At 44.5% G+C, this 15171-nt stretch overlaps 1 protein-coding gene across 2 annotated transcripts in view; it reads right to left on the bottom strand.

Annotated features, from left to right (window-relative positions):
- Positions 1–8307: 8307 nt before the first annotated feature.
- DPAGT1 (dolichyl-phosphate N-acetylglucosaminephosphotransferase 1) overlaps positions 8308–15171 on the bottom strand; it is a 48310-nt gene continuing 41446 nt past the window's right edge. For both annotated transcript variants that reach the window (XM_086951289.1, XM_086951290.1), the window contains exon 9: positions 8308–8784. In XM_086951289.1, the coding sequence (XP_086807415.1) occupies positions 8719–8784 (66 nt within the window). In that variant the 3' untranslated portion in view covers positions 8308–8718. The remainder of the gene's footprint in view (positions 8785–15171) is intronic.

Below are 15171 nucleotides of genomic sequence, written 5' to 3'. Positions count from 1 at the left end.
CACAGCAGCAAGTGAGGGTTCTCCACCTGAACCTGTCCACTCTCCGTCTCCTTGTGTGAAAATTGAGCGGCAACAGTTGCTGCTTTTGACCTTCCTGCTGAAGTGTGCAATGTTATTCTGGCAACCAGGCGTCCCTCCATGAAGTCGGTATATGCATGTCGATGAAACACATTTTGTATAGAAAGGCTCTATCCGCTTTTCTTTGGTGCCAGATTAGCCTTCACTTTTTAAATCCCCTCTTGTACATAGATTTGTGAAGGGGTTACCCCAATTGTTCCCCCTTCCCCTTTTATTATGCCACTGTTGAACCTTAATTTGGTCCATACCTTCTTGATGAGCACACCGTTTGAGCCGCTGCACAATAGCCCTCTACGGCTGCTCACTGTCATTTGGTGGCAATCACCTCTGCCAGGAGGATGAGCGCACTGCAGACACTGACATCACAGCCTCCTTATCTGACCGTCTTTTCCGGACAAAGTGGTACTCTGGACTAGGTTATCTTTTCTGCCTGGTAACACCCTTCCATCTGGGACGGTCTCTTACTCTGCCCACTTTATAGGCACTTCAGCATCCTTCTCAGGAAGAGGAGCATCTCCGTCTGGACCCAAAAACAGTGTTATCGTTCTACATTGATCGCACAAAAGAGTTCCAGGTGGATGAGCAGTTGGTTCTGGTGTTTCAACAACACAGTGGATGAGAACATCCATAACAAAGTGATATGGGCTTCTTTGTGTCACAATTCGTTCTTGGGTTAAGACCAGAGATCAGTGTGCACATACATAAGAGTGTGATTTGGTGGCAGACAAAACTGCTAGATGAGATTCTAAAGTATGTAAAATACTGAAGTGACAAACAAGTAAATGAAGCAGGAAAAGCTAAAGGAGAAATTTATCCTAGCCCAGGCAAGATTGGCTCAGAAAGGTATTCAGAATCAGTTGTTTGCAGGAACTTAGGGTAGAATGCAAGGTGTTGGTTTGCAAATTCAATGTGTTCAAGGAGGATTTGGGGTTTCACAAGTTGGAGGTGTTCTGAATGATCCAAATCCTGGTGTAGCTGTTGCAACGCTGGAAAAAACAGTCTCTTGTTATTTCTGTAATAAGATTGTGTATTGGAAGAGGGTGTAGGTTGAATCCAGACAGAATGACCAGATATGGTCAAATGCAAGGAAGCAATCCAGTGCAAATACAGAATGTACCTGTTTAGTAAATGCAAGTGCAATGCAATGATGAAAGTTCCACAAGCCCAGATGGTCCCACAGAATATGGGAAGTCCTAGATTTAATATGAATCAGATGCCCAAGGCACATCCAAAACCATTTCAGAACCAGAATCAGAACCCATTTCAACAGTTCCCAATGCTAGAACATGACAGGTTTGGATCCGACAATTCCCAATCACCGTGCCTGAGGGGAGAGGAAGACTATGTACTTGGCACAATTTTAGAGTGGACCAATTCTAGAAGGAGAAGTTAATGGCCACAGAGTCATGTTTCATTGACACCAGTGCCATCTGTTCCACTGTTAGAACAGCAGAAGTCCCAGGCCTACCCCTCTTAGGAAAGAAGATCCAAGTTGAGGGAGTTACAAATAAACAGATGAGAAACCTAGTTTTAGAAAAGGTCCTGGTAAAAATGTGTTAATTTGAGGAAAATCATCAATTTGTGGTGTGTGATTCTAGTACTTTAACTCTGTTAGGGAGAAATGTATTGTGCAAATTAAATTTCACTATTTACTGTACACCAGATGGTGATGAATTTCAGACTCCTGAATAATATGTGGAATAAAAAATTGGCCAACAAGAAACAGCTGTAGTATTGTACCCAGTGAGGACAGTTGAAGACATGCAGTGCTTAATTTGAGCCTGTGCCTAGCACCATCAGCACCGGCGCTTATGGCACCAATTAAGGACACACTCATTTGGAAGGCACGAGATTTTCCCCCGAACCACAGGATGTTGCGCCATGCCGAGATTCGAGGTTACCCAGCACCGAAATCTGCAGCTTTAACCATTAGGCCAAGTCCTCTCCAGAATAATAAGTGCCGGGGCTCTAGTCGGGAGGCATTTTGCACCAGTACATTTCTCCTGTTAGCGCTGCCTCCTGAGGAGAGCCCAACACTTTTTGTTTTACAGATTAACCACTGAAGACGTGCCTCTTGATTTAAAAGAAACAAGTGAACCTAAAAGTATGGGACTTTACAGTGAAAGACTTATTAAAGGTGTAGAAGCTGTCCAAATCAGTGGGAAACCAAATTTTGTGTATCTATCAACACTACCATATAATTTGACTCCAGAGACAGTTTCAGGAATAACACTAGTAATTGAAGACATGCTGAGAAAAGGGATTTTTAAAAGAAATTGTTGGACGTCCTTGCAATTCTCCACCTATGGGTTTGTCGAAACCTAATGGTAAATACCTGATTGTACAAGACGTTCAAAAGATTAACAGCATTGTTGTTCTATGTTGTACCAAATCCAGCCACCATCCTTTTCCAAATTCTGTGCACTGCACAATTGTTCATTGTTGCAGAATTATGTCAGGTTTTCTTACCTGTTCCATTGCATGAGGACAGCCAGTTCTTCTTCTCGTTTGTGTTCAAAGAGAAAGTTTTGGTATGCTGCCGAATTCCACAAGAGCATGCAGCGAGCCCATCCATATTCAGTCAGATCTTGAGTCACTGCAGATACCTTACAGTTCGGTTCTTGTGCAGTATATTGTTGCCCTACTTGTGGCATCAGTGAAACGAGAAGCTTGCAGACAGGATACAATTGCACTGTTAAATCACCTTGCTGGGAATGGACATACAGTGTCTCCAGGTAAATAGCAACACTGTCAAAAAGAAGTCTAATACTTGTGACATATTATTGCGAAATAAGCAAAAAAAGGTGTCACCAGAGCACGTGGAGACTACCCTTCAGATAAATCCACCCAAACACAGATAGAAGTCAGAATGTTTTTGGGAATGGCTGGCTACTCAAGACAGTGCATATTGCAAATTTCCCTAGTGGCTAAGCCTTAACTGAGGAGAACACACAAAGATGTGCCTGGTCTGCTTCCTTGGGACAACAAGTGCTCAAAAGCTTTCCTAGAGCTGAGAGAACGTTTCTTTCATGCGCTGGCACTAGGAATGCCTGATTTTACAGTAAGGTGTTCACATTGTTTTGCAGTGAGAGGGAGAGCTGCATTCTCCTAGTGCTAACTCAGATGCATGGAGATTCACGAAGATCTGTGGCTTATTGTTCGACTACCCTTGACCCTATGGCCGCAGGTCTGCCCAGCTGCCTTAAATCTGTTGCTGTGGCCAGTATCAGTGAAGAACACAGTGATGGGACATCCCTTAACTGTTATGGTCCCTCACTCAGTAGAAATATTGCTCACTAGAACAAAAACTCAATACACGAGCAGCAGATCCTGGCTGCTAAAAATATTATTTTAAAACAATGTTAAATCTTGAACCCGTCAACTCTGTTACCTGTAAATGAGGATTCAAATGGAGATGAGATTGGGCATGATTGTCTAAATGTCACGGGGGTCAGACATAAAAGCTTAACCTTTTTATTGAGCCTGATTATGTATTTTGTGTTGATGGCTCATGTCTGAGAAATAATTGAAGGTACCTTGAGAGCAGCTTACGTTGTCTGTACAATTCAAGAAGTTGTAGAAGCTTCAAGGTGTTACCTCAGCACAAGTTGCAGAATTGATTGCCGATACAAGAGCTTGCAGTCTATCAGCCCAATTAAGAGTGATTATATTTACAGATAATCAATATGGCTTTGATGTAGTCCATGATTTTAGACAGTTATGGTCACAAATAGGTTTCATGGCCTCATCTGGCACACCCTTTCGAAATGGGAAACATATTAGAAAATTATTCGAGGCATTGCAAATGCCTACAGAAGTAGTATTTGTTAAATTTGCAGCTTACAGAAGTTGCAATAGATATATCACAGTTGGAAACAGATTTGCAGACAAAGTTGCACGGTATTGTGCACTTGTGGCCTGCACAATTAACGTGGCTTACAGAAATGAGTTTGAAGAGGAGACTGTTTTCTCATTGTCAGTAGCTGATACATGGAAAGTGCTTAAAAGATTGCAAAAAGATGTTTCAGAAGCAGAACAGCAGCGTTGGATCAGAGCAGGATGTGAGAAGAGATGTAAATTACATTTGGATGTCAGCAGATAGAAGACCAGTGTTGCTAGACAGTTGTTTCCCATAACACGATAATTCCATGGTCCAACACATCTCGGACAAGATTCAATGGTGAGAATATTCAGACAGAATTGGTTTAATCCTACATTAAGGATGCTTGCAGAAGAATTGTGATATGTTAACAAATGAACGTGGGAAAGGGAGCCCCAGTAACACTAAGTCATGTAGGTAGATCAGGTAGTCCCTTCAACAGAATGCAAATGGACTTTATCAAGAAATGACAGTCTCACTGTAGCGAAATTGCTGTTGCGAGAGTTGATACGTATGTATGTTTCTCTGGAGTTAGATTATGGGACTCATTTCAACAATGAGATTCTAAGAAGAATTTGTGCAGCACTACAGATTGAGCAGAAATTACAATGTTATTATTGACCAGAAGCCTGTCGCATTGTTGAACGCTAAATGGAACAATAATGTCCTGGTTGGCAAAGGTTTGTGTTTCCACATCTCTTAAATGACCAGATTCTTAGGATCTCATTGTTGAAATGAGTACCACGATCGGATTCCAGAGAAACTAGTAATCTGTACCTAGGTATCAACTCTCACAACTGCAATTTCTCTACAGTGAGACTGTCATTTCTCCATGTTGAGTAGGCCTTCCCGCATTGAGTGAAAATGCACACTATGACCAGGACGTATCTCAACCCTTTACAAAAAGGCATCTTGATAAAGTCTATTTGGATTCTGTTGAAGGGAGTACCTGATCTACCTATACGACTTAGTGGTACTTGTGCTCTCTTTCACACGTTCATCTGTTGACATATCACACAGTGATGGCACAATTCTTCTGCAAGCATCCTTAATCTAGGATTAAACCAAATCTGTCTGAATAATCTCACCATTTAATCTTGTCCTAGATATGTTGGACCATGGAAGTATCATGTTATAGGAAACAACTGTCTGGCAACACTGGTCTTCTATCTGACGACATATAAATGTAATTTACATCTTTTCTCACATCCTGCTTTAATCCAACCCTGCTGTTCTGCTTCTGAAACATCTTTTTGCAATCTTTTAAGCACTAATTATTTCTCCAATTCTCTGGTGGATTTCCTATAGCCACACCCGATAATGAATCCCAGACCCTGTTGTAATGAAGGACTTCACTCTTTTGTTCTTTAATCAGCTGTGATTCTTTGAGATTTCTTATTTCTACATCAACTAGGTCAGAGGTGCTTAACCTTTTTTTCATTAAACAAACATTATTGGCTTTTCTCCTGAGATACAAAACAGCAGAGTGCTGCATATCAAGCAACCGTAAATCTAAACATTATATTTTTACTGAATTAAGATAAGGAGCGGAAGGTATAAGCCTTTCCGCAGCCGCTTAAGCCAGGGATACCAACAACATGAATCAAACATTAGATGCTTCCCACCAGCCCAAATGAGTTTCAGCATAGAAATCACCAGCCTTCTTGAACGCAAAGCATTTCTCAAGAAGCTTCACAGAAATTCTACTGTTGAATTTTCAAACATTTTAATTATTATTTTCTACCCAGGATTGTCCCCACTCACCAGATACAATGGCCATCTTTTCCACAGACATGGTTCTAGTTATGGTCCGTGGTTAACCATACCATATTAAGCTAAAGAAGATCAGCGGATTCGTTATTATTAGTGTAGTATTCATTCACAGTGGCCTATCATCAGTTTTGTTATTTCTCTTCACTAGTAGTAGTAGGGCGCCCCATTGCTGCTGTATTGGAGACTTTCTTACACTTTTCTGCACCTCCCCATGCAAAGCACAGTTTTCAGCACAGTAAGCCAGGGTTTTATTTTTCCATTTTTGTAGTGGGGCAGTTATGCATCCTTCCATGCTAATGTGGTTTCAAAGGAGTAGCTCTAAGTCCATGAACTTGGCCACAACTTTTCCCTTCTCAGTGCACCGGAATATCCCCGGTATACAACTCTCAGTCTTACAGAGGTCAATCAGCTGATGATCTCAGCTAAATCATCAATGACCCCTTTCCAGAAGGCACTTATTTGGGCATCCCACATCATATGCTTGAAAGCAGCCTGCTCATCATGGCATCTGGGACACTCCACTGTTGTCCAGTGTAAAAGTATGCTCTGTGGAGCATATTAAAACTGTAAAAATTGGAATCAGGCGTTCCATGAGACTTTTTGATTATAGCAAAGCATCTTGCCCCAATTCTTCTCAGTGAACTCTTGAACCAAGTCTGCTTCCCAAACCGCCCTTCAGTGACCGTAAGGACGTTCCCAAATGTTCCAACAGTGTCTTGTACAACCAGATGATCAACCTGTGCCTTTCACACCTTATGTGCAAGGTCTGTAGAACACTGTGGGTTTGAGGTTCCTCTATAGTTATACTCCAGTGTTTTATACAAAGCTTTTTGGATTCTCTCATGGAGAAGGAACGGACCTCCATGCAAACCATCTTCTTCAGGCAAAGTCTAAAATTTCACTACCTTGCTCTCATGAAATAAATTTCTTACGGACGTACGGCCCACCTCTTCCCAGTGTGTTAAATTGCTGGCGTGGCCCCTGACAAATTATGTTTGCCAACTGCCAAGTGGTACTGCTGGTACATATGGCTTGACCATTCTTGTTATTCTTAAGCTTCTTTTTAGCCATCCCACTGCAGTTGGGGAGGACCCTCGGGTAAAAAACTGAGAAAAGAAGACAGTGTGCAAAGCCCCTTCCCACCACTGGTGCTCAGCCAACCAGCCTCAGCCTGCCATTGCAGCAGTACAGCTAGATAACATTCAAAGTCAGGACCACCCAAGCCTTCTTTCTCAGTTGGCAGCTTTAGTTTTTTAGCACTGCTCTCCTTTCAATGGTACCCCACACCAGTGCCATTGGTTCTTAACCTGGGGTCCACAAACCACATGGAGGGTTAGTCTGCGACTGTGTAGAAAATTAAATAATAATGTATTAAAAACGTATATACGCATAAGAAAGCAAAATGTAATTAAATTGAATAATTTGTTTGAGGTACACCTTGTTCTGTAAGTTTGTATATTGTTTTCGAATCAAACAATAGAAACTGTTTAGGCCTGTGTTATTGGCTTCAAGTGGTGATTCAGTAGGAGTCCATAAAGGGCAAAATGTTAAGAACCGCTGAACTAGGAGATTCACCTCTTCTATCAATCTGCTTGTGCTTGATGGTTGTATTTTTACCACACTAAGGAATTTATTATTTTTTGTGACTTACATGGGTGCATTCACCAGCCAGAAAGCCACTAAGGCATCAACTTGTCATCGCATTACCCAATCTGAACGTGCACACTGGAATACCCTTAAGTCCTGCGTTTATGTTCACTACAAAAACAAATGTAGTTTCTTTGATCTTCCGCAAACAGATCCCTTTTCAAAGATACAGAGGTAGCCACGAGGCTCTTCCCATATGCCTCTTATAAACAACACTCCTTGCATGTGCCTTTCGTAAACACCAGTTTCTGATTTCAGCTGAGGAGCAGAAGGTCATCTTGGCCATCCTCATTAACTAGTCAGCTGGAGGTCAAACCTAGTCCCAGCTATCACCATATCCAAGCTGGCTCTGCTCCATATTCTGTTTCTAAAGTTTGAAGCAGTAAAAGGTCTGATGTAAGAAAGTCACCCATGCATCAGAACTTAGAGACTAAGGCCTGCTCGGTTAGTAACAGCCACTCGCCATCCCTGGCTCGGCTGTAGTCATAGATCTGTATTGTGCCATCTGATTACATACTGTTGATTCGTGAAAATCAGTTTATGTGTAAACAAATTACTGGGTGGCAAAGTGTCAAGGAGTATGATTGGTCACCTAAAATGGATCCCATGGCCTGTACTTAAAATGTATTGCCAAAAGGTACGCAAGCCTGTTTTTTTTCTCCAGAAAAAGCAAACAGTTAATTCTAGGCTAAAAAAGGTTGGGTGTGTTTCAATAGAGCAGGAAGATGTACTTTGATTGTTAAATGCACAGTAACCCATATCTCACCAAACGTAGGTCCTCGTAATACCCACATGAAGGCGCACAGCAACCATTGAATTATAGTTGTTCGTGTGTGTCATCCTGTGACAGATGCTGAGATAGACTCTTGTACCATCTGAATTGAACATGCAGAAACTGTAATCCACAACACTTCACAACAGACAAGATATTTTCAAACAAAAATTATCACAATGTTTACTTCATTATAGCAGTACTGTACTCTTTTGCTGGGACTTCTCATCAACCCTGAGACTATCTGCCCCAAACTAGGGCAGGTGAACCCAGTAGTATTTACTAGAAGACCCATTATAAATAATGTCATTATTGCGGCTGGCCCTCACTGGGACAGCAAAAGTCCTTGATGATGTAAAAAAAAGTTCACAGCAGTGATGACATGAACCAATGCTTCGTTTCCTCCAAACCTGCTCCACAGACTGTAAGGCGGATGGGTAGCAGGCCCATTTAGCTGTCCAGGAGCCATTGTTTATTGTTCCTCTTCCAGCTGATCACAGGATCATGAGTAGATGCACTATGCAGAACTCTGACCCACGGCCTCCTTCTTTCTGATTTGCCAACAACATTAGACGTCATAAAAAAGCCGCACTAGTTGGTACCGAATCAAGAATGCAGCCAGACTGCCCATCATCTGAACAGGAAAAAGAAAAAAAAAAGCTAGTCACATTGGGGTATAAATGAACAATTAAGTAGGCAAACTCCTTTTACACGCAGGATTGGTTCAAGGTGGAGCCCGCATTCTACAGTGATTAGTTATTTTGTTGTCATTTAAAGCCACAAATAGATGCCAACAATTGAACTACATTTTCTTTCACTCCCATTGAAATTTCACTGCAAACTGCTCTCACTACTGTTTTACCAAGCACTTACGACCATAATTTAGCTGTGATAACTATGCTTGGAAAACATGCATAAGGGACACTGACACTCCCCAGTCCCCACACAAACATAAAAACCGCTGCACACGTTACCGCTATTGTGCAATTTGGGCGTAGGTAGCATCTGACGGAGAGGTTGTTGTAGTAAATGTCCTCTCCACTGTTCTTCTCTGGCTAGACTGTACTATGTTATCTGTGACATCATAGAATGCCTGGGTGTCCCTCTAGCTCACAGTGTCTCTCTCTCACTTACTGTGGCAGTTGGTCATCTCAGGCTGAGCTGCTAACAGCTGGCTCCTGGTGGGATTTTCCTTACAATCTTGATCTGTCTATCTAACCTGGAAGGAACTTGCAATAAAGGATCGTAACTTACTAAGTGGACTCTACATCTTTCATTTACCACAGTTGTACTTTCTACATTTTCACCCGAGTTAAACAAGCTTGACTGTAACATAAAACAAAGATGAATCTCTATAAAAAATAGAGTAGAGCCATTTTTCCCATGCTAATATCTGCCAATCAGCAGAAAAGTAAGAAACATGTTTTCATTGAAAGTTAACACATGAACCGTGCTTCTTAAAGGGCCCAGAACAGCCTTTACAGCTCCAACTAAAAAAGACACGGGTTTCAGTTTTTAATTTTTGTTTTAGTGGGGCAACCAGAAGAAAAGTATTGGCTGATGGACTTCATGTGTTTGGAGTTTTTAGTTTTGTGTTTCAATACACTTAACCCTTTTTTACAACGAACAAGCCTTTGAATATGGCAGGTAATTCCAGTGGGAGGCTATGGAGGTGCCTAAAATGGAGGTGGATGGGACCAAATTTTAAAACATTTAGTGGTAATACTGGCCAGAAATTTTGCGAAGAAGTGGAGAGATGTTTTAGGACTCTCTTGTACATTTCTTTACTTCCTGTGGCATATGGTTTGGTAAGCTGCCAATTGCTGGACATTAATGGGAAGATGTGCTTTATTGAGTTCTTTACGTTATTCAGAGAGGTAACAACGTGATTGGTTAGTTTTCTTTAGGACTGAAGCTGCTTAAAAATGTTTGTTAAAAAATGGATCCTAATGGAAAAACAGAGATCTTATTGCCACAAAACAAAATCAACTGTACCTAAAGGAGTATGAAAATGCCATTAGATACACAAAACAATTATACTGGCATCCAGAGATCACAAAATCAGGTAGTAAATCGGCTATCGTTTGGTTCGAGCTACTTTATGCTATCCAGGCGATACAGGTTTTTGCCACATTATGGCAAGGTGAATGTAGCCGTTTAAATTCATTTTTTTGCTCTGATCAAGGTATGTAAATGGGTATCTCTATGGCTGTGATTGCTAAGTATTCAGACCGGGAAGGGGTGGGGGGGGGGGGGCGGGGGGCTAGGGAGACATAGCCATGATGGCCGTACGGCAATGAAGCTCCAGCGAATCAGCCAGCATCACGGCTGGAATGCACCCTTCTATGCACCCAATTCGATCCTGGGTGTACCTTTCCCAAGCCAGGGGTGACCAGAAGTTGACGTTTGGGGACGACACCAACGCAGCTATGGCGGCACCATCGATGGAGTAACGGGCGGCCCGCTCACACCTCAGAGACCCCACGGTGACAGGGGCAGCAGGTCAGTCAGAGGTATCGAGGCCGCCGGACTTCGCTGGTCAACCCGACTCTGCGCTGATATTCGCAAGAGATGTCATACTCTTTGCTGTGCGGTGGCCCACCCCGCTGGTACTCTACGCTCCCATCGGTCCTCTGCAGCAAGCTGGATGGCGGCCTGAGCATGCCATCTCACTCTCCATCGGGATCTGGCTGGGATCCACGACCTCCTGCCCCGCCTGCCGTGTCAGGCACATACATGCTAATTGCTTGAGGGCTGCACTGCCGGCCTTGCTGTAGTAACACTTCAAAGTATTGCCCAAGTCCCTGAACTCCGCTAACGTAGCCATACTACGCGCAGTTTGGATCTCCGGGGCACTTGCTTTGCTTCTACTTGGGCCCACTTGAACTGTGTAACTAGTGGAGATCCATAACACACTACGTCCCATTTTCCCATACTCCAGACATGGTGCGGGTGACAAGCTACCCTTTCAGACGTCCAAGCAGACGGACACTGCGGGGTCCACACTCACAATGGAGCTGCCAGAGGCTCTGAAAAGGAACACCTGACTGGCACAGATTGCATAATGGCAGAACTCACAGCGGGTTTTGAGACACTGACAACATATTTAACTCCCTCGCTGGTCACCTTTTCTGCATTGGGAACGACTGTACCACAATGACACCAGATTAGATGCAGCGAGGTAGTGCGGGTCAGGCCTTGAAGACGGGGACACTAAAACAATGAAGTGGCTGGAGAGACTGGAACACCTGCTCAAATTGGTTACCATCAAGAATGAAGACCTTGAGACATGAGACCGTCGTAACAACCTGCACATTCTGGGAATATCAGAGTCCATAGAGACTGGGCGCCTTGACCTAGTTGTTGAACGCTTATTATTTAACCTACTAGGCAGAGCAAACTTTACATCTAACTTTGTTGTGAAGAGCGTCCATACTTCTCTGGGTCCGCGTCCCGCCCCCAGCAATACCCCGCCCCCTGAGGCCCATTATTGCCAAGCGGCTTAATTTTCGAGACAGAGATGTGGCCTTGAGACTTGTCCACAAAACTGGCCTCCTGCAGTGGAAGGCCTCCAAAATCTCCCAATCCTCAGGCTTCACACAGGCAGCCAAGGAGGCACACCAAAAGTTCACAGATGCAAAATTGGCAGTCTGGAAACTGGGATTCTGAAATGGCATGCTCTACCCAGCCCACCTCACGGTGGGCGCCAATGGTAAAGCACACTTTTTCTACACCCCAGCAGCCACCAGGAATTGTGCAAACACCACGCCTAGGACAGTGCATCCTCGAGGCAATCCACACCGATCTATCTCCTCTGAACACGCACTCTGGTGCGAGTGCGGACCCATTACCCACTGATTGGCCCAGTGGACCCTCTGGTGATGGTTTATTAGTAACAACAATGTTGCGCTGGCCCCTGTTCCCTTACCGCGATGCACGATGACCTCCAGAACCCACCTCAGCACTACTGGACAATGACCCATTTTTATTGCCCTCCTTCACGATCTGACTGTGGAATGGGCCTGCCGCCGCAGTGTTGCCATTACCCAGTGGTAAACACTAACATGAGGACTTCATATTGTTTCTTTGTTTATGGGATTGTTTACCATGTGATTCACTGGACTAGTCCTTGCCCAGTATGGGGCGGGGTTGTAGTTGTTGGATTGATTGTGTTATTATTTGTTGTTTTACAACACCCTTTCATTGCTATGCCTAACATGCGTATAGGTCACTGTATGTGGTAAAGTGCAGGCAGAGGACTGTATGTTACTGTCTTGGAATATCAGGGCCTAAATAACCGATGCAAGGGCAAGCAGGTGTTGCAGTATTTATCTTGCCATGGTGCACGGATGGCCTTCTTGCAGGAGACATCTCCTACCTGGGAGCTCCCACACCGTTTTTGCCACATGGGGCCTGCACCGCTATTACTTATGCTACAGCACATATTCACATGGGGTCAGCACCCTCATCCATTCCAGCCCACTGCCTCCATATTGGATGAGGGAGCCGGATGTGGCCTGGTGACCAGGACCCTAGCGGAGTACTACTAGCTAATATTTATGCCCCTAATGTCGACACACCTGTGCTTTTTCAGACACTCCTAACTGATATAGGGCGCATGGAGTTTGACCACAGCACGAGGGCTGGGAAACCTTGTCACTTAGAGTTGTCTATGACGTCTAAGACACTTATCTGCTATGAGACCCCTGGCGGTTGCAACACGCCTTTGCCCCAGCACACACGTATTATTCTGCCCCACATGATCATGCACGGACTACTGGTTTATCACCACGACTCTGGGTCCTTGGCTGGGTAAGATCACACACTTAGCCTGCACACTTCTTGTCACTCCCCGGTCCATTTTACATTACATGTGCCCGGCTGCCTGTAGAGTCAGTGGCGCTTCCCAGCCATGGTGCTTCAGGATGCACTCTTCCGTTCGGACTTGCACTCGGCAGTGGTGGACTACTTCCAACTCAATGTGGGCTCAGTAGCTACACAGGCCACCTTAAGAGAAACCTTTAAGGCCTACATCCGGGGCACATGCATCTCTAAGCACTCTAGGGTGCAGCACAACGTACGTGGAAGCAAATTATATTCCCCATATAGTCAGGATTTGTCCCCCATCGCTCCATGTCCCTGAACCTGTGCATCATTTTTTCTGTCCTAAACAGAATCTCTCCCGATGTCCAATGGCCCTTTCTTTATGCCATACTCCTCTAATTAGGCCTTCCCCGTGGCTGTATCCTTGATTATACACGGACTCCACTGCCTATAACAGGGCTAATGGCTCACTGACCTCCACTTTCCCTATGGCACGAGGGATGCAACAGGGGTGTCCACTATCCCCTTTGCTCTTCAAAATAGCCCTGGACCGCCTAGTCCGACATCTTCAGAAGAATCAAATGAACCGATAGCCTGCAGTTCAAACCTGGCCCCTTACTTATCTGCATGTACGCTGACGATGTGCTGCTGTTTGTGAGACATCCAGGCTTGGCCCCAATCCTTCGCAAGGTGGTTCGTTTTGGAGGCCTCTCCAGCCTCTACACCAATTAGCCCATATCCGAGCTACTCCCACTTATGTATGCAACCAAGCATTATCAAAGCGACTTTCAACTGTCATGGTGCAACGGCCGGGTCCAGTATCTAGGCATACTCCTCCACCCTGACAAGGAGCATGTAATACGGCTAAACTACGGACCAGCCATTGAGAAACTGTCTACACAGGTGGACTCGCCTTCCGCTGTCGATGGCTGGATGCACTGCCATTATGAAACTTCTCCCCGGCTTTCTTTACCTCTTTTTAGATATACCCATTTGACTCACCAACTCATTCTTCAATACACCGCATGAGATTTTGCAGAGGCTTGTATAGGCTGGCAGGCATCCGCATGTCAGCTAGGACATCCTGGTACTCCCCTATAAACGGGATGGCTTTGGCGTGCTGCACTGCCACCTGTATTACTTAACCGCACAGTGCCACTTTACCCACCAATGGTTTCATGCAGACGCGTGCCTCCCCACACCATGCCCAAAATGAACCAGGTGGCCTCTAATGTCCCCACGGGTCTTCCTCTGGACTCAATGGATATCCAGACCCTATTCACCAACAGTTGGGATTGGAGGAAATTACTACGGCTACTAGGGGACACACTACTCTATTCACCATCACTGGCACTACAAGACAACCCCTGGCTCCCAATCACCTGTGAAAACCTGGTCAAGCACACGTTGACACGACTCGCACTACACATTTGAGGGATCTCTTTCTAGATGGGCATGCCTTAATCACTATACAGATGCCCACTTTACAACTGTCTCGAGCATTGATCACCTTGAGATGCACCGCATCAATGGTGCATTACGGGCAAATATTCAGACATATCCGCTAGACCAGGACACATTTACCCTCCTGACCCTGGTGATAGACAATGGAGATGGGAGACAGTCTAGAGACTATACTATGCAAATGTAGCCTTACTTCCTACCCATGATGGGAATCTCAGGGGCTACTGGAAGGTGGATCTGGGATGCCCACTGACTGACAAGATATGGTAAGCCTGCTGCACACGAAAACACTTCCTCTTCCCTAACCTTTGAAATAAGTTACTTCAACTGCCCCTTTAAGGGAGCAAACTTCATACACGTGTCATAGACGTGTAGGCATACTGCATCCTATTGACACACCATATTTTCCCACTTGTCTCAGATGACAGCTATAGATCTTAACCCTGACCCGCTATTTGTGTTACTAAGCTATGTACAAGGCTAACCGAAAAATGTCCACCACTTCAGACCCAAACGCGAAATCGCCCTACATTAGGGCAGTGAACACCCCTCCCCCACATGACCAAGCTTGGCTAAAAAGCTTAGTGTACTGTGACAACGCCAGTGAACTCTATGCTTCCTTAAGTCCCCCACCTCCGGACCAAAAGATATATGGCAACCCCTGTGCAGCTATCTACTGACAGTGGAGGACGTGCCCTGTCCATGAACGATATTACACCCTCAACTCTATTGC

Source organism: Lissotriton vulgaris, unplaced genomic scaffold (genome assembly GCF_964263255.1).
Source record: "Lissotriton vulgaris unplaced genomic scaffold, aLisVul1.2 SCAFFOLD_1083, whole genome shotgun sequence".
NCBI lineage: Eukaryota > Metazoa > Chordata > Amphibia > Caudata > Salamandridae > Lissotriton > Lissotriton vulgaris.
The sequence above is the reverse complement of the archived record's forward strand: the minus strand, read 5'-3'. Positions and strand labels throughout refer to the sequence as shown.